General features: G+C 39.6%; 1 protein-coding gene across 5 annotated transcripts in view; it reads right to left on the reverse strand.

Moving 5' to 3' along the window:
* Positions 1-19,225, reverse strand: part of KBTBD2 (kelch repeat and BTB domain containing 2) — a 31,670-nt gene extending 12,445 nt beyond the window's left edge. For 2 of the 5 annotated variants that reach the window (XM_061198660.1, XM_061198655.1), the window contains exons 1-2: positions 18,646-18,942; positions 6,455-6,967 (exon numbers count right to left, since the gene is read on the reverse strand). In XM_061198660.1, coding sequence (XP_061054643.1) covers positions 6,455-6,624 — 170 coding nt within the window. In that variant the 5' untranslated portion in view covers positions 6,625-6,967; positions 18,646-18,942. Of the gene's footprint in view, positions 1-6,454; positions 6,968-11,742; positions 11,819-18,090; positions 18,160-18,645; positions 18,943-19,186 lie in introns of those variants that run through there. The other 3 variants (XM_061198656.1, XM_061198659.1, XM_061198657.1) reach the window with 3 other exon arrangements.
* Positions 19,226-20,023: the final 798 nt, after the last annotated feature.

Below are 20,023 nucleotides of genomic sequence, written 5' to 3' on the forward strand. Positions count from 1 at the left end.
AAAATCTTGGAAATAGAATAGACAAAATGCAAGAAACATTTAACAAGGACGTAGAAGAACTAAAGAGGAACCAAGCAACGACGAAAAACACAATAAATGAAATTAAAAATACTCTAGATGGGATCAATAGCAGAATAACTGAGGCAGAAGAATGGATAAGTGACCTGGAAGATAAAATAGTGGAAATAACTACTGCAGAGCAGAATAAAGAAAAAACAATGAAAAGAACTGAGGACAGTCTCAGAGACCTCTGGGACAACATTAAACACACCAACATTCAAATCATAGGGGTCCCAGAAGAAGAAGAGAAAAAGAAAGGGACTGAGAAAATATTTGAAGAGATTATAGTTGAAAACTTCCCTAATATGGGAAAGGAAATAGTTAATCAAGTCCTGGAAGCACAGAGAGTCCCATACAGGATAAATCCAAGGAGAAACACGCCAAGACACATATTAATCAAACTCTCAAAAATTAAATATAAAGAAAACATACTAAAAGCAGCAAGGGAAAAACAACAAATAACACACAAGGGAATCCCCATAAGGTTAACAGCTGATCTTTCAGCAGAAACTCTGCAAGCCAGAAGGGAGTGGCAGGATATACTTAAAGTGATGAAGGAGAAAAATCTACAACCAAGGTTACTCTATCCAGCAAGGATCTCATTCAGATTTGATGGAGAAATTAAAACCTTTACAGACAAGCAAAAGCTGAGAGAGTTCAGCACCACCAAACCAGCTTTTCAACAAATGCTAAAGGAACTTCTCTAGGCAAGAAACACAAGAGAAGGAAAACACCTACAATAACAAACCCAAAACATTTAAGAAAATGGGAATAGGAACATACATATCGATAATTACCTTAAATGTAAATGGATTAAATGCTCCCACCAAAAGACACAGGCTCGCTGAATGGATACAAAAACAAGACCCATATATATGCTATCTACAAGAGACCCACTTCAGACCTAGAGACACATACAGACTGAAAGTGAGGGGATGGAAAAAGATATTCCATGCAAATGGAAATCAAAAGAAAGCTGGAGGAGCAATTCTCATATCAGACAAAATAGACTTTAAAATAAAGACTATTACAAGAGACAAAGAAGGACACTATATAATGATCAAGGGATCGATCCAAGAGGAAGGTATAACAATTGTAAATATTTATGCACCCAACATAGGAGCACCTCAATACATAAGGCAAATACTAACAGCCATAAAAGGGGAAATCGACAGTAACACAATCATAGTAGGGGACTTTAACACCCCACTTTCACCAATGGACAGATCATCCAAAATGAAAATAAATAAGGAAACACAAGCTTTAAATGATACATTAAACAAGATGGACTTAATTGATATTTATAGGACATTCCACCCAAAAACAACAGAATACACATTTTTCTCAAGTGCTCATGGAACATTCTCCAGGATAGATCATATCTTGGGTCACAAATCAAGCCTTGGTAAATTTAAGAAAATTGAAATCGTATCAAGTATCTTTTCCGACCACAACGCTATGAGACTAGATATGAATTACAGGAAAAGATCTGTAAAAAATTCAAACACATGGAGGCTACACAATACACTACTTAATAACAAAGTGATCACTGAAGAAATCAAAGGGGAAATCAAAAAATACCTAGAAACAAATGACAATGGAGACACGACGACCCAAAACCTATGGGATGCAACAAAAGCAGTGCTAAGAGGGAAGTTTATAGCAATACAAGCCTACATCAAGAAACAGGAAACATCTCGAATAAACAACCTAACCTTGCACCTAAAGCAATTAGAGAAAGAACAAAAAAACCCCAAAGCTAGCAGAAGGAAAGAAATCATAAAGATCAGATCAGAAATAAATGAAAAAGAAATGAAGGAAACAATAGCAAAAATCAATGAAACTAAAAGCTGGTTCTTTGAGAAGATAAACAAAATTGATAAACCATTAGCCAGACTCATCAAGAGAAAAAGGGAGAAGACTCAAATCAATACAATTAGAAATGAAAAAGGAGAAGTAACCACTGACACTGCAGAAATACAAATGATCATGAGAGATTACTACAAGCAACTCTATGCCAATAAAATGGACAACCTGGAAGAAATGGACAGATTCTTAGAAATGCACAACCTGCCGAGACTGAACCAGGAAGAAATAGAAAATATGAACAGACCAATCACAAGCACTGAAATTGAAACTGTGATTAAAAATCTTCCAACAAACAAAAGCTCAGGACCAGATGGCTTCACAGGCGAATTCTATCAAACATTTAGAGAAGAGCTAACACCTATCCTTCTCAAACTCTTCCAAATTATTGCAGAGGGAGGAACACTCCCCAACTCATTCTACGAGGCCACCATCACCCTGATACCAAAACCAGACAAAGATGTCACAAAGAAAGAAAACTACAGGCCAATATCACTGATGAATATAGATGCAAAAATCCTCAACAAAATACTAGCAAACAGAATCCAACAGCACATTAAAAGGATTATACACCATGATCAAGTGGGGTTTATTCCAGGAATGCAAGGATTCTTCAATATATGCAAATCAATCAACGTGATACATCATATTAACAAATTGAAGGAGAAAAACCATATGATCATCTCAATACATGCAGAGAAAGCGTTCGACAAAATTCAACACCCATTTATGATAAAAGCCCTGCAGAAAGTAGGCATAGAGGGAACTTTCCTCAACATAATAAAGGCCATATATGACAAACCCACAGCCAACATTGTCCTCAATGGTGAAAAACTGAAACCATTTCCACTAAGATCAGGAACAAGACAAGGTTGCCCACTCTCACCACTATTATTCAACATAGTTTTGGAAGTGTTAGCCACAGCAATCAGAGAAGAAAAAGAAAGAAAAGGAATCCAAATCGGAAAAGAAGTAAAGCTGTCACTGTTTGCAGATGACATAATACTATACATAGAGAATCCTAAAGATGCTACCAGAAAACTACTAGAGCTAATCAATGAATTTGGTAAAGTAGCAGGATACAAAATTAATGCACAGAAGTCTCTTGCATTCCTATATACTAATGATGAAAAATCTGAAAGTGAAATTAAGAAAACACTCCCGTTTACCATTGCAACAAAAAGAATAAAATATCTAGGAATAAACCTACCTAAGGAGACAAAAAACCTGTATGCAGAAAATTATAGGACACTGATGAAAGAAATTAAAGATGATACAAATAGATGGAGAGATATACCATGTTCTTGGATTGGAAGAATCAACATTGTGAAAATGAGTATACTCCCCAAAGCAATCTACAGATTCAATGCAATCCCTATCAAACTACCACTGGCATTTTTCACAGAACTAGAACAAAAAATTTCACAATTTGTATGGAAACACAAAAGACCCCGAATAGCCAAAGCAATCTTGAGAACGAAAAATGGAGCTGGAGGAATCAGGCTCCCTGACTTCAGACTATATTACAAAGGTACAGTGATCAAGACAGTTTGGTACTGGCACAAAAACAGAAATATAGATCAATGGAACAGGATAGAAAGCCCAGAGATAAGCCCACACACATACGGTCACCTTATTTTTGATAAAGGAGGCAAGCATATACAGTGGAGAAAAGACAGCCTCTTCAATAAGTGGTGCTGGGAAAATTGGACAGGTACATGTAAAAGTATGAAATTAGAACACTCCCTGACACCATACACAAAAAGAAACTCAAAACGGATTAAAGACCTAAGTGTAAGGCCAGACACTATCAAACTCTTAGAGGAAAACATAGGCAGAACACTTTATGACATAAATCACAGCAAGATCCTCCTAGAGAAATGGAAATAAAAACACAAATAAAGAAATGGGACCTAATGAAACTTAAAAGCTTTTGCACAGCAAAGGAAACCATAAACAAGACCAAAAGACAACCCTCAGAATGGGAGAAAATATTTGCAAATGAAGCAACGGACAAAGGATTAATCTCCAAGATTTACAAGCAGCTCATGCAGCTCAATAACAAAAAAACAAACAACCCAATCCAAAAATGGGCAGAAGACCTAAATAGACATTTCTCCAAAGAAGATATACAGATTGCCAACAGACACATGAAAGAATGCTCAACATCATTAATCATTAGAGAAATGCAAATCAAAACTACAATGAGGTATCATCTCACACCAGTCAGAATGGCCATCATCAAAAAATCTAGAAACAATAAATGCTGGAGAGGGTGTGGAGAAAAGGGAACCCTCTTGCACTGTTGGTGGGACTGTAAATTGATACAGCCACTATGGAGAACAGTATGGAGGTTCCTTAAAAAACTAAAAATAGAACTACCATACGACCCAGCAATCCCACTACTGGGCATATACCCTGAGAAAACCATAATTCAAAAAGAGTCATGTACCAAAATGTTCATTGCAGCTCTATTTACAATAGCCAGGACATGGAAGCAACCTAAGTGTCCATCATCGGATGAATGGATAAAGAAGATGTGGCACATATATACGATGGAATATTACTCAGCCATAAAAAGAAATGAAATGGAGGTATTTGTAATGAGGTGGATGGAGTTAGAGTCTGTCATACAGAGTGAAGTAAGTCAGAAAGAGAAAAACAAATACAGTATGCTAACACATATATATGGAATCTAAGGAAAAAAAAAAAAAAGGTCATGAAGAACCTAGTGGCAAGATGGGAATAAAGACACAGACCTACTAGAGAATGGACTTGAGGATATGGGGAGGGGGAGGGGTGAGATGTGACAGGGTGAGAGAGTGGCATGGACATATATACACTACCAAATGTAAAATAGATAGCTAGTGGGAAGCAGCCGCATAGCACAGGGAGATCAGCTCGGTGCTTTGTGACCACCTAGAGGGGTGGGATAGGGAGGGTGGGAGGGAGGGAGATGCAAGAGGGAAGAGATATGGGGACATATGTATATGTATAACTGATTCACTTTGTTATAAAGCAGAAACTAACACACCATTGTAAAGCAATTATACTTCAATAAAGATGTTTAAAAAAAAACAAACAAACAGAGATTTAAAAAAAAAAAAAAAAAAAGGGAGAACTAATGGACCCAGGTTTGATTGAATCTATAACCTTGAATTTCTAACACCATCTACTAAGTCAATAAATATGAAAAAACAAAAACAAAAAAACCTGACCATCACAATCATCTGGGAAGCTCTTAAACATACAAATCCTGAAACTCTAACTCAGACCCACTGAATCATAATTTCTAGGTTTGAAATCCAAGAATCTCTATTTGTAGAAGCACAAGAGGATTCTGAGCATCCTCTAGATCCATTAGATTCTCTAGAACCACTGTTTGCAAATATGCTAAGCTTCCTAAGATAAGAAAATCAATGTCTGAAATTGCATGAAATATCCACAGCTAAACCTGAAACAATGGCAGGCAGAGCAAGGCAACTGACATTTGGGCCTTAGCTTCTATAATCATCATGAGATGTGTTATACTAAGGAATGTTAAGTTTCTACACCTTCGTGTATGTAGGCCTTGAAAAGTCAAGATTAAACTTGTCCTGTCTACAGCTGCCACTAAGGAGCAGCAGAAAATAACTTTCATTGCTGATCTCCACTTATGCCAGCTAAGATTTGTAGCAGGAATATACTGGTCCACATTTCATTCATCTTTATTCTCCCTGTCCCTTTCAAATATTAAGTAAAAATTCAACCTAAGGGCAGAGACCAAATACAGGAATTTCTACGCCTTAATTCTTTTCCTCCCATGAAACAAATAATAAAGGGAAACCTACCTTAAAAAGATTAAAAGTTGCAAAAGATCATAAAAATGTAAAGTTAAGCTTTATTTATTTGTAATTAGCAAACAAATAACTAAATCAACTTATAAATTCTGAGGCATAGAGAACAAAAACATTAATTATTAACTATTTCAATCTGGCAGGGAGTCTGGTACGGCTAAAACGATAGCACAAATGATGAAAGAAACCAAAAGTGAGAAAAGAAACTCATTTTTGCAAAGGATATAAAAGTCCTTAACATGTCTAAACAGTACCAATTATCCTACAAGTTATTATTAAGCCTCCTGTAACTCTTAAATTTATAAACAATGACTGTTTTCTAAATTTAACATTTTAAAATCTTAAGAGTAAGTGAAAATTAGCCCATTCGTTTTTCTTTCTCTTTCAATGAAAAAACAGTATTCTGAACCTTTTTGCCTCCCCATCATTAAAACTTTACCTTAGTTAATTTCAACAAATTTCTTGTATTTAATCCTTTGTAAAAACTTCTTTCGCCTGCCCCTTACTTACACACGCAAGGAGGTGATTTGACAAGCACTATATCACCCAAATAGAAAATTTAAGCAAAACATTAAGACACCTAACTTTTTAAAAAAATTTAAATAATGTTTAAAAGAATTCCTATTAAAAGATTAAAACAAGGTAACATTCTGCATTTGAAATTATAAACTAACCAAGATTACAGTACTTACCTAAAATAAGAACTACATGTTGCAAGAACCATCTTATGACAAGGGAATTCAGTGCCCTCGACAATTAACACTATGTCCGTAAACAACTGCTGTTCATAAAACAGTTTTAACTGTTCCAACAAGGACACAGCATATTCAGTATTGATCTGCTTCTCGTCTTGAGTGGACATGACTGTATTCCATTAATATATCCAGGAACAGATTAGAAAAGTCAGTCTTACTGATGGAAGGTCAAGTGAATGCTTCAGAAATAAAGAAAGGAGAAACTCTGCTTGCTGTTATCTGCAGCATTCAGAACCAAGATTGACACATTCACTAATGAGCAGTATCTTTTTAGGCTTAGAATCACTAGCAGGTCATCCTGTGTTAATTAGGTTCTTCAGAGTTTTTCAACACAGTCTGCAGATATCTTGCTCAAATTTGTAACTGTTGTTCAACTCATGAGTGAAAGAGAATAATACACGAGGTAGATTTTGTGGCAACATCCTATGTTCTGTGGATCCTCTGGAGTAACTAAAGAGAAGAAAAAGTTCAGTTAGAGTATCTAGGTCAGTACATTTTTAGAATACAATGTTTAAAATCGCAGACTTAAATATGAATTATATTTTTTTGAAGTTCAACTTTAGACATTACCATAAAAATGAAACATGAGAAAAGGGAAATTTAACAAGTTTATTACATTTGTGGTTTTAATTCTTTGCCTTCTATACAAAATATAAACATTCTAGAAAATAAGGAACACATCAACAAGCATACATTTTTTTAAAAGTTCTTTAAAAATAAATAATTTCAATTACCAGCAAAGCCAAATCTCCTACTTATTTGTTTAGGAGCAATACATGACTAATTTAAGAGAAAAAAAAACCCCTTTCTCTTGCAAGGAGATTCTCATTTGGGGAGTATAATTTAAATGTATTCACACAGCCTTTATATTTAAATTACTTAAACTATATGATAAATAGATTGAATTTGTTTATTTCCAAAGCATAAACTATATTATAAAATTTGCAGTTCAATCCTGTAACGGAGATAAATACAACATATCTCTCTGTACAGTGGTTCCTTCCTAGAAATCTTTATAAGAACATACAACTTTACTGAAAAATGAAACATAAAACATGATAAAATAGAGAAATGTATTCCTACATGAAGACTTCATACTATACAGATATGAATGTTCTCAAAATGTGTAAATTTAATACAAATCCAACTTGCAGAAGATTCATCTGGAAGAATTCACAAATACTGCCAAGATATCTGAGGAGAAGGGAGGACAGGTTTTTCCTCATACTCTTAACAAATATTAAAATGTATTACAATTCTACAATAAACCCAAGTAAACAAAAATAAGTAAATACAATAAGTAAGTAAATACAATACATCCATGTTAAAAAAAAAAGACATTAGATATGATAAAGATAAACAAGTCATTTCAAACTAGAAGATTGGGTTATTTCAACAAATAACGTTGGAACAACTGGTTACCCACTGGAGGAAAAAAAAAAACCCACCTAAGTTTTAGTCATACTGCATACCATTCATCAAAAGAAATTCCAGCTGCATTAAAGTTTAATTTAAAATGTTATTTAGAAATCAGTATTTACAACATATGGCAAAGGAATTACAAATCAGGAAAAACATATAGAATATACAGTGCTAATAACAGTTAAAAACTATCACCTATTTCCTAATTAGATGACTCTTAGCTCCATAATCAGAAAGTCAAGTGCTGTTGACATGAAACCTATAAATATATTTTACCATCACTGGAACCACTAATACTTTTTCTCACAAAAATATCATCCATATGTCAAAGAGAAGATCACATTGTACTTCCTGCCAAACTATACTATTACATGAACTGCAAACCTGACGTAGACTGTCAAGTTTCCAGCCAAGTTAACTATATGGAAGTAACTAAAACAGGTGCAAAGGCAGAGACTTTGGGTCATTTAAGGTAATGACTTTGCTCTTCCAAATCTGAAAGTTACACTATAAATCTAAGTTTACTACTATAACCTCTAAAGCTAATAATACCTAAAATCACTGGCTATTTTCACATATTAATAATGCAGCAAGGCCCAGTGTTAGTGAGGGTGTGGGAAAACGAGCATTCTTACAGAGGAGTATAAGTTGATACATACGTACAAGCCCTTAACCAAAACTCTTGGGACTTCCCTAGTAGTGCAGTGGTTAAGAATCCGCCTGCCAATGCAGGGGACACGGGTTCGAGCCCTGGTCCAGGAAGATCCCACATGCCGCGGAGCAACTAAGGCCGTGCGCCACAAGTACTGAGCCTGCGCTGTAGAGCCCATGAGCCACAACTACTGAGCCTGCGTGCCACAACTACTGAAGCCTGTGCACCTAGAGCCCGAGCTCTGCAACGAGAAGCCACTGCAATGAGAAGTCCACGCACCACAACGAAGAGCACCCTCCGCTCGCCACAACTAGAGAAAGCCCACGTACAGCAACGAAGACCCAACAACGAAGACCCAATGCAGCCAAAAATAAATAAACTTAAAAAAAAAAAAAAAGAATCCGCCTGCCAATGCAGGGGACACGGGCTCAAGCCCTGGTCCAGGAAGATCCCACATGCCGTGGAGCAACTAAGCCTGTGCACAACTACTGAGCCTGCGCTCTAGAGCTCACGTGCCACAACTACTGAAGCCCGTGTGCCTAGAGCCCGTGCTCCGCAACAAAGACAAGCCACGGCAATGAGAAGCCCGCACACTGCAACTAAGAGTAGCCCCCGCTCACTGCAACTAGAGAAAAGCCCGCGCTCAGCAACGAAGACCCAATGAAGACAAAAACAAACAAAAACAAACAAACTCTTGGAGCCAGCTGTGTTCTAGAATTTAGAATTTTTCAGATCTTACAGAGGTAATGTGGTACATATATCATGTATTACAAAGGGTCTGGGGCAGAGCTCCAGAACTGAACATCCTACTATTCTCACTGAGGGAAATATGCACAGTGTGAAAAACAATACTATGTACAGTCTTATGTTACTTCAGGTCAAGTTTTGCAAAAAAGAATTTTTTAACTTGATTTTAAGAGCTTTTTGAATTTCAGATTGCAAATGATTATAGAAGATATATTTGGCAGTGAAAATGCTTAATACCTCAATCTTTCAATTCTACCTCTAAAAATCTATCTTACAGAAATGCATGTATTAATAGACTATAAGTCCTAACCCCAGCTGCAGGACCCAAAATTGTCCCCATCCATATTTATTTATTTATTTATTATTATTATTTTTAAAAATTTATTTTATTTTTGGCTGCGTTGGGTCTTCATTGCTGCTTGCAGGCTTTTCTCCGGTTGCGGCGAGCGGGTGCTACTCTTCGTTGTAGTGCACAGGCTTCTCATTGCGGTGGCTTCTCTTGCTGTGGAGCACAGGCTCTAGGCACATGGGCTTCAGTAGTTGTGGCACGTGGGCTCAGTAGTTGTGGTGCACAGGCTTAGCTGCTCTGCAGCATGTGGGATCTTCCTGGGCCAGGGATCGAACCCGTGTCCCCTGCATTGGCAGGTGGATGCTTAACCACTGCGCCACCAGGGAAGCCCCCCCCCCATCCATATTTAAACCAGGTGACAGGAACTGGTGGCCAGTGCAGGGATGGATTTAGATTATACTCTAGACTCCAGAATTCCTTGCAGGGTAGCTGTACAGGTTCACTCTGCTCACTTCTCTGACCTCATACTATGACCTGATTTTTTTGCGGTGACTTTTTTGAGCCCCATTGAATTTTTCTCAGTTTTACTAGATTTGATTTCTTTTTATCATATGCATGAAACTATTAAAACTGAAGTCTGCTTTTAGAATACTACATGGCGAGCCAACTTTATATAATCTCATTGTCACTGCTTAATACACCCTATTCCCACCCCTTCCTTTGAAATCTAGGGTACATTTCTTCCAAATAAAGTAATTTTTATTTATGATATCTTAATATTAAAATAGTCAGAAAAAGAAAGTCATTCAGACATCATATTAAGTAAACTTAATTTAAACTGATCTGTATCTAGTACAATCCAAAATAAAATTCAGTGTCCCTTCTCTGGGAACATAGACTTCAAAATGTATTAAATAAAAATGTGAAAAATGGCAAAGTTTAAGATGATCAACAACAACCACCTTAAATGCCCGTAACATATTTTTTATAACAAGATTCCTTCTCTCCTAAAACTAAAACTTAAATAATTTCCCAACTTGTTCCAGAAAAAAAAAACCCTTAAAATCAATATCCTACATACTGTGAAACATTTCACAATGTCTGTACTATATTACTTAATAACCAATGATTTGACATTTTATGAATTTTCCCTTTTTAATATATTGTACCATATATCATTCTGTGTTATACCTAAAATTAGTTTCAAAAAAAAAAAAAAGTCATACTCCCTGTTGTCTGTAGAAGTTAGCATCCTCAGACTTAGTAATTCTCAGGTATCAATGAAATTGTTTACTTAATTTTCTATTATAAATTAATGGCTACTTAAATTTAACTCAACAAATGTTTGAGTATTTACTAAGGGCTGGTCATTGTATTGTACTCTAAGGACTCAGACTGAGAGTTGCCAACCACTAGAGCTCCAAGACACCAAGTGCATTTACTCTTACTACAACCAAAACATGACTATCATTTAAAAACAGGGTGTTTTAAAAACCAATTATTCTAGACAAACTCAAAAAGAGGCAGGCAAATGAATAAAATCTAGCTGTCTTGATCTTTCATTTCCAAACTTTTGATAGAGACATAATACAAGAAAATTTTATTGTTTACCATAAGAACAATTGTGACACAAGTAAAATGAGGAAAGGAGGCAATTGGCACTTGTCCCCATTGCTAACAGTGGTTCACATTGCAGAGGAAGGAAAAACTTATTGAAGACCTATTTAAACCTTCTGAATTTTGTTAACATATGCAATGATTATTTAATTAAAAAACCCAAACTTTCAAAAGGAATACTACTCTCTTTTCTCATCATAAAGACAAAATATTTTAGGCTTTGCAAGCCATTAAGGTCTCTGTCCCAAGTGCTTAATCTATTGTAGCCTGAAAGCAGCAAAAGTCAACCTGTAAACAAATGGACATGACTGTTTCAATAAAATGTTCTTTACAAAAACAGACTGCAGGCCAAATGTACCAATCTCTGCTTCAGGCTGCTTCTTGATCAAATATTAAGAAATTTAAAAAAAAATCAGTGACAAAAATACATATCTCAAGCTGTTTTTCCTAGAAGATTGTTTTCCCTTCAGATCACACGAACAAGGAAAAAGCACAAACCTCAAATGCTTGAAAGTTGAATTAAATAAAATTCTTATAAATTTATTTATGGCTGTGTTGGGTCTTCGTTGCTGCACGCGGGCTCTCTCTAGTTGCGGCGAGCGGGGGCTACTCTTCGTTGCGCTGCGCGGGCTTCTCATTAAGGTGGCTTCTCTTGTGGAGCACCGGCTCTAGGCGCGCGGGCTCAGTAGTTGTGGCTCATGGGCTCTAGAGCGCAGGCTCAGTAGTTGTGGCGCACAGGCTTAGTTGCTCCACGGCACGTGGGATCTTCCTGGAGCAGGGCTCGAACCCGTGTCCCCTCCATTGGCAGGCGGATTCTTAACCTCTGTGCCACCAGGGAAGTCCTAAATATAATTCTTAATCTAACCTGTATATGTTCCACGTTCCAACTGAAATATTTTAATGTCTCTTACCTAATCACACAACCGCTTTTCCAACTTACTACAGGCTCAGTGGACTTTTGAAACACTTTTTTTTTTTTTAAATCTAGTGTGAGTATCCTTTATTAAGCTTAGAAAAAAAGGACTTTTTTTCTAAAGATAATCTGCTGGAAAAAACTCACAATGAGAAAAAACTATTTTAGAGTCAAAAACACTTTCTCTTTTTTTTTTTATCAACTACAACATATTTACATACATTTGAAAAATAGAAGATGTATACAAGACAATGTGTAAAGACATTTAGTGAACACATGGATTCATTAGATGAACCAAGGGCCAAAGACTGGGAAACCACTATTACTTGCCACATTTCCTGGTACCAGGCACCTCAAGATTAATAGAAAAGTCCTGTATTTTAAAGCTGGTTGTCAGAACATATTCCACAGTGAAAAAAACCAACTAGAATAAGAATGAAATGGGAGTCATACAAACACAATATAACGAAATTCAGAATCTAATAAAGTACAATGTACTCTGGTATTAAAACTATGCACATTCTTACTTTTTTTTCTAAGTTCTGAGCTCAATTCAATATTTTTGATTGATCTGTTTGATAGCAGAGAATAACAGCAATGAATAAGGTTAGAATGCTATACATAGGATGAGATCCTTTCCTTTTTACCGACTTCCTGCAAATAAGTACAGAACAAAGACCAACTTATTTTTAAATCTAAGAGCTTCCTATAAGAGCAGAAAATTTATAAATTGCTTGAGATTGAGAGAAAAAAAGGAAAAGCAAAAACTTTGATCCTAACATTTTCTCTAGGATAGGGGCCCCCAACCCCCGGGTCGTGGACTGGTACTGGTCCCCAGCCTGTTAGGAACCTGGCCACACAGCAGGAGGGCAGCCTTACCGCCTGAACCCTCCCCTCCCCCCCCCCCCACCCCCCGTGGAAAAACTGTCTTCCATGGAACCAGTCCCTGGTGCCAAAAAGGTTGGGGACCGATGCTCTAGGATACCCAAGCCTCCAAGGTTCTGAGTGAATTCCAACACACAAAACAGTTTCAAAACAAACATTCTGTTATTAAACGGTCATTAGAATTAAATCAGTCAACAATCCATATCAATATATACAATTCTACTTAAAAATCTGAAACACCTCTTATGGAAAGTTATTTCAATAGGTTTTCCTCCCTTTGAATAATCAATGCGACTATAAAGTAAATTTTCACAGAGCTAACTTGTTTTTCATTTTCACCATAGAATCAAATTGTAGAAAAATCCAACTTTCAAAGTACCTGTACAGCTGACCCTTGAACAGCAGGGGTTTGAACTACACAGGTCCAATTTTTTTCAATGGTAAATACTACAGCACTACACGATCTGCAGTTGGTTGAATCCTTGGATGCGGAACCACAGATATGGAAGAACATAGAATTTGGAGGGCTGACTATAAGCTACATGCAGATTTTCTAGTATTAGGAGGGTTGGCGCCCCAACCCGAGTTGTTCAAGGGTCAGTTGTACTCCAGAAGTTTACGCTGGTTGTCTGAAATCCTCACTTCACTTTCCTATAAAAAAAAACTGTTGAAGTCCTTAGGCTGCAAAAGCTAAAATATGCCCAAAAGTGTATCTGCAAAGAAAATTTACATAAAGTAAATGCTACTATAATACTCGTAATTTAAAAATAATAGTAACAATAAATTTTATAGGATCTAAATACTGATATTCAAGGAACAGGAATCAAGATTAATTGGAAAAAGGTATGAAATATTAAAAAAAAATTCCAAATACTTTCACAGGTTTCAGAGGTTGATGGCAGTGGTTTTTTATTAGGGGAAGCAGATGTGTCTAACTTCACTTTGAAATCTAGTTTTCATTCCCACAGGTGTGTCATTTGTAGTGCCCTTCCACAGAGTAGCTATAGAAACTCAAACAGATACAAAACAAGCTTTTCCAATGTTATACAGGGAAGACCTGGAGGATAAAGGAAAGAATAAAGGATTAAATAACTACTGATTGTGAATATGAGTCTGCTCAGCAATTAACTGAGCTGTATATGTGAAATGAGGAAGGATAAAAAGATGAGGAGGAGGCTGCAAACAAGGACTGCACAAAAATTACACAGTAAGGATAAAACAGTGATAAAAAGGAAGGGCAGTGGGCTACAGGTTATCATCTGTATGAAGCATTTTCAAGCTGTATATTATTAACTTAGGTGATGCTCCATCTTCCAGTGCTACAAATGTCAATACAGAAAATCAAAAACTTTTGTTAGAAAGAATCCAGGGCATTCTGAATGTCATGTATTGCCAAAAAATTAAAAGCGTGAACTGGGGAGCCAAATTACTTGGGTTGAAATCCCAGTTCTGCAACTTACTAGTTGTGTGACCTTTTTCTGTCCTGTAGTATGCTCATCTGTAAAATGGGGGATAAAAATAGAATTCTTCTCAATGGATTAAGGATTAAATGAGTTCTATGAAGAGCATGGAACAGTGCTGCCTGACACACAACACTACTACTGTGTGCAAAAAAATTGGCAATTATTTTTATTAACGCACTCACTGGTCAAGCTTTTTGTAGCACTTTCCCGACTTTCAAAACTTCACACCTATACAGGTCTAAGGGTCCCAATTACAAGGTCTCAACACTCAAACACAGTTCTCTTTTCACGCTGGGTGAATGATATATTAGATAAGAGAAATTTATTCAAAGATTTTAGGGAGTATTTTGATGGTACACGTCATGAAACAAACTAGTACAACAAAGACTAACCTTGAGAAGGCTGATGCCCATGCAGAAAAACTAAATGATACCAGTCATAACACAAGCCTTTCTTCATTTCAGTGAGAAAACAGGTTTCTCCTTAGGGAGGACAAAATATTGGTGCCAGAAATACTTTGCTTTCAAGTTACCAAAACAACCCTGACAGTTGAGAATGTTTGGAAGATCACCTGATCTTCAGATTGATTGTCAACCACTACACAAACAGAAATTTTTGGAGTCGTGACAAGCATCAGTTAAAAAACAAACACCTGGACTTCCCTGGTGGCGCAGTGGTTAAGAAGCCACCTGCCAATTCAGGGGACATGGGTTCGAGCCCTGGTCTGGGAAGATCCCACATGTCGCGGAACAACTAAGCCCATGCACCAAAACTACGGAGCCTGCGCTCTGGAGCCCGAGAGCCACAACTACTGAGCCCACAAGCCGCAACTACTGAAGCCCGTGCGCCTAGAGCCCGTGCTCCACAACAAGAGAAGCCATCGCAATAAGAAGCCCGCACAGCGCAACGAAGAGTAGCCCCCGCTCGCCACAACTAGAGAAAGCCCGTGTGCAGCAACGAAGACCCAATGCAGCCAAAGGAAAAAAAAAAAAAAAAAAAAAAGACCAAACACCTTGCCTTTTAAATAATGTATCAAGTTTGATAAATTTCAGTACAGCTTCCTCTACTCTAATCAAATTCAGAGCCTAGGTCTATTCCCTTGTGCTCCTCCTTTCCAACTATACTGAAAAAACTACATGGCTCCATCAAGTTAATTATGCTCAGTACCCTAAGTAAATTCAGGTCACAAGAATAAGCTTCTGTTCTACATTATGAATAATAAGTTATCTCACTTTAAAAAAATTAAACAAGAACATAAAGGAGACACCATCTGTGATAGAATAATTACATGAGTGTAGTATGTCCTTTTATTTTGGATATCACTTTTCTCTTTTCTTCTCAGCTCTGCATAGACTTAAGAAAGCTGGATAAGTATAGACTAAAGCAAAACTGACCTTAACCTTTTCAATGGGATTTCATTTTCCACCAAATCAATGATTTTTTTCTATCACAACAGCAGAAGAAAATATTTCCCAGATAGTAAATATATTCATGGGGTCATTAAGGGCATAGCTGCTTAACAATGATTATGACTATTTAAATTTCTCAGTTTCTTTAAAAAAAAAAGGGGGGGGGTAAACTAAGAAATACTTAGAATCCCCTGCCTATCATGGAACCTACTACATGTTGCCACTTGTCAGAGGTATGGGAGTGGAGCTGAGAAAAAAAGGGAAGACTTTAAAAAGCATCTCTCATTAAACGATTACATTTTCTCCAAATTTTCTACAATAATCCCTTCTTCCCACACAGAGGAATCTAGATACTGAAAAATCCGGCAAGGGAACCACGAGTAACCTTCATATACTTAAAACGTTACTTGAAATCAACCTATCATTTCCAATACCCTGAGTTATTTAAATATCATCTGCTCTATTCAAACTCCACAAAACTGAAAATGATAAGACTAAGATATAATGAAGGACTTTGACATTTTCATTCGTATTTTTTATGATAGCAGGACCAATCCTTTTTCCTGGGCTTAGGAACAAGAGCAAGAAAAAGTACAACTCTTTTCTAAGTATATGAGTAAAATCTTCGGGAAAATCAAAGTATCTTTTGGCTTTTGTGACTGCATTCAAGTTTCTATGAATTTACCATCCACTTTTTTTTTTTTTTTGGCTGCATTGGGTCTTTGTTGCTGCGCATGGGCTTTCTCTCGTTGTGGCAAGCAGGGGCTACTCTTCGTTGCAGTGCACAGGCTTCTGATTGCAGTGGCTTCTCTTGTTTCAGAGCACAGGCTCTAGGCACGCGGGCTTCAGTAGTTGCAGCGCGTGGGCTCAGCAGTTGTGGCGCGTGGGCTTAGTTGTTCTGCGTCATGTGGGATCTTCCCAGACCAGGGATGGAACCTGTGTCCCCTGCACTGGCAGGAGGATTCTTAACCACTGTGCCACCAGAGAAGTCCCTACCATCCACTTTAAACACATTCAGTGCTCAATATTTGGATTTTATGAGACAGCTCGTTATTTCCATTAACCAGAAGAAAATATATGGAGAAGTGTGGACTAAAGCACTATGACACCTTTATTCCCACCCATCTCCTTAAAGGGCATGTGAATAATCAAAGCTAACAGATTTTATAGTAATGCTTCTGAGAGCAAAAAGGAGAGAAGAGTTATAGCACTTAGAACTCTTCTTACAAAACTGTAGAGAAAATAGTACTATGTGGAAAAGCACGAACTATAAAGCAAGCTCAACAGAAATGCCATAGCCCTGTACTGTTTACTGAGGACAACAACCTCTTGAGAATTTCAGGGCCCAATCTAAAGCGACTTCAATAAACACTAGACCAACAAAAGATCAAAGTGAAGAAGCAAGCTTAACATTAAGAAAATTCTACATCATCAAGACTGGAAAACAACTGACTGGTTTAACTTTTCGATTTACTTTCAGTCAGAAAAAGTACTTCTAAAAAAAGTCAGGAAAAAGGTCCTTACCAAAGGTTAACTAAAGTAAGTCACTCAACACTGCGAGATTTGAAGTCCATACCACTCAAAGTCAGGCAAAAATTCACAACACAGCGGGAAGGGGGGGAAAAAAAACCACCCTGTCTTAAAAAAAGAAAAAGAGGAAGAAAACCACTCTGTTAATTCCACCCTGTTAACTGGTTGCCTCAATAGAAGAAAATAAAACTTTAGTCAGACCACATTGCTGATAGGGTTGTTTCTGAATGCCTGAATGCTAAGTGAGCCAGACGTACAGATTCATGTGTCAACAACACGTGACCAGTCCTGTACCCTACGTTTTTATAACACTACTGATATAGAAGATAGATATTTCACACAAACATACCCTTTCACGGTTAATTTTACATTTTTAGATTCTTTTTCTATTTTCATTTGAAGGGGCAATCGTGGCATCGGACAATTCTAGAGATCTGTGGAGGATATATTATTCTCTCTTTGAGGTAGTAATAAAAAGAGATCTTAGATCAACAAACGAGAAATAAAAAACCCGTTAACTCATAATAACCGCTCCACATCAAACTAAGGGATATTCTTCCACTTCACGGTTTCTCAAGTCATAGGGAGAGAAAGGTGGTCGAGTTCAAATAAGTTAGCGATTTCACAGTCTAAAGTAAATACGTACAGAATTTTCCGTTTCAAAGGGCAGTTTCTGCTTTCTTTTTAAAATCATCAGTAGATCACAATGGGGCCTCAGTTAATCTAGACATCTCTTGGTTACTTCAAAAGTACCGGGAAAAAAATGCAAGGAAGGTCTTGCCCTCCTACTGCCCACCGTCTCGCGAAGACGTCGCGAGTCCTTAAGGGAAGCAGCTTCATTTTGGCAATGCGGGCGCCAGACGGGGCCAGGTTGCCGCCTGGGAGACCCGCGGCCGGAAACGCCCCCGCGAGTGGCAAGCCCCGCCGCCCCTGCCCCAAGCACCGGCCGGAGGCACAGCCGCAGAGGGGCCGCCGCCGGGGGTGGAGGGAGGCGCCAGTCGCCCGCGCCCCTCCCCCGCCCGCAGCGGAAGCGTCTCCGGTTTGAAAGGTGCCGCCGCCGCCGCCGCCGCCGCCGCCGCCGCCGCCCCCCGCCCGCCGAGCCACAAAGGGCCGAGCCCCCTCCCGCCGCGGCCCTCCTCCCCCAATTCCTCCACAGGTCGTCTCGGGGTACCCCCGCCCGGCGCTGGCGACGCCTGCTCACCCGAGTCCCTCAGTCCCGAGGATTGGGATCCGATGCGGCTGGTGGCCACGAAGACACTGGGCCCCTCACGCGCGGCGGCGGGGGCGTGGCCCTGTTGCCGCGGCTAGGGCCGGGGTCTCGCTTCTGCTTCCCTCCGAGGAAGGCTGGCGCCGCCGCCTCCCCTTCCTTCCGGTTTCCCCTCGCGCCCTCCCTCGGCCGGTCCGTCCTGAGCGGAAAGCAGCGTCCTCTCTGGGCGCAGCTGAACTCTCCACAAGGCCCGACCACCGCCAGACTCCTCCCCCGGGAGCCGCGCAGCCTGCCCGCGCCGCCTCGTCAGCCCCGGAGCCGCGAAACGCCCGGCTAGCCGCTCCCGCCCCGCCCCTGCAGCGCGCTCTCGCCCCCTTGGCGGGCCCCTTCTGAGGCCCGGGAACGCGCGGACAGCAGACCGTGGGCCAGCCTTCGCCAGGTTTCCCTTTCCGCTGCTCGCCCGCGTCTAGCAGCACAAACGTCAATTTTGCAGTTTCCCGGGTTCTTTAGACGCCCCCACCCCGCCCGCCCTTACCCTCGCTTCCCCCGCCCTTTTCCTTTGCCGGATCCCACCGGAAAGCCAAAACAATTGGGTCCGCGCAGGCGCGTGGAGGAAGAGCCGGAAGGGCGGGGAAGGCGCAAGGTGAAGGGGAAACGCTTTTGAAGGGGTTTTCTGGAGAAGGTCAGCGGAGATCCCGCGTAGGGCGCGTGCGCGGCGGAGAGGTCGTCCCCGAGACTCCCGGGCCTGGGGCGCCAGGGGGTTCGGGCGGTGAAGGCTTCAGGCCTAGCCTGGCGAAAAGGGAGGCCGGAGAAATTCAGTGCTAGGAAATGCGGACAGCAGGGCACCAGGTTTTATGCCGTAGAGTGATTTTTCCCTCTTGAAATATAGAAATTTGCAGGCTGAGTCGGGGAGTGGAAATGAGGAGGACTAGACAACACCAGACCAGGGAAGAAAGGGAGATGTTGGGCTTTGTCTCCTCGACCCCTGCTCCCCAAAACACGCTCTGCACGTATCAAAGCACGCTCCGTTTTCTTGATCTCGTCAAGAGAGGCTTCATGTCCTGGTCTCTAGGCCAAGAAAAAACTCGAAGCAGCACCTGAAAGAGCCCGCAGTTCTGGGGAAGCTCTGCACGGGAAGCCTTGAGCTAGTGCTGCGATGCAGCGCCTCCCCGCTCCCCGCAGTAAGTTCCAAAGGAGAGCCTTCCGCTTCACAAAGCGAAGCCTTTGTAGCAGCTGTAGGCTGTGGCCCACACTAGTGTGGTTAACTTGGTACGGCTTGCGAGCCTGCCAGAAGTCGTAGATTTACTCTCTCGTTTGATAGCAGTAATTCATAGATCGAAATCGTCAGAAATGCCCATATAGGCTTCTTCAC

The sequence above is a fragment of the Eubalaena glacialis genome, chromosome 8, assembly GCF_028564815.1.
Source record: "Eubalaena glacialis isolate mEubGla1 chromosome 8, mEubGla1.1.hap2.+ XY, whole genome shotgun sequence".
Lineage (NCBI taxonomy): Eukaryota > Metazoa > Chordata > Mammalia > Artiodactyla > Balaenidae > Eubalaena > Eubalaena glacialis.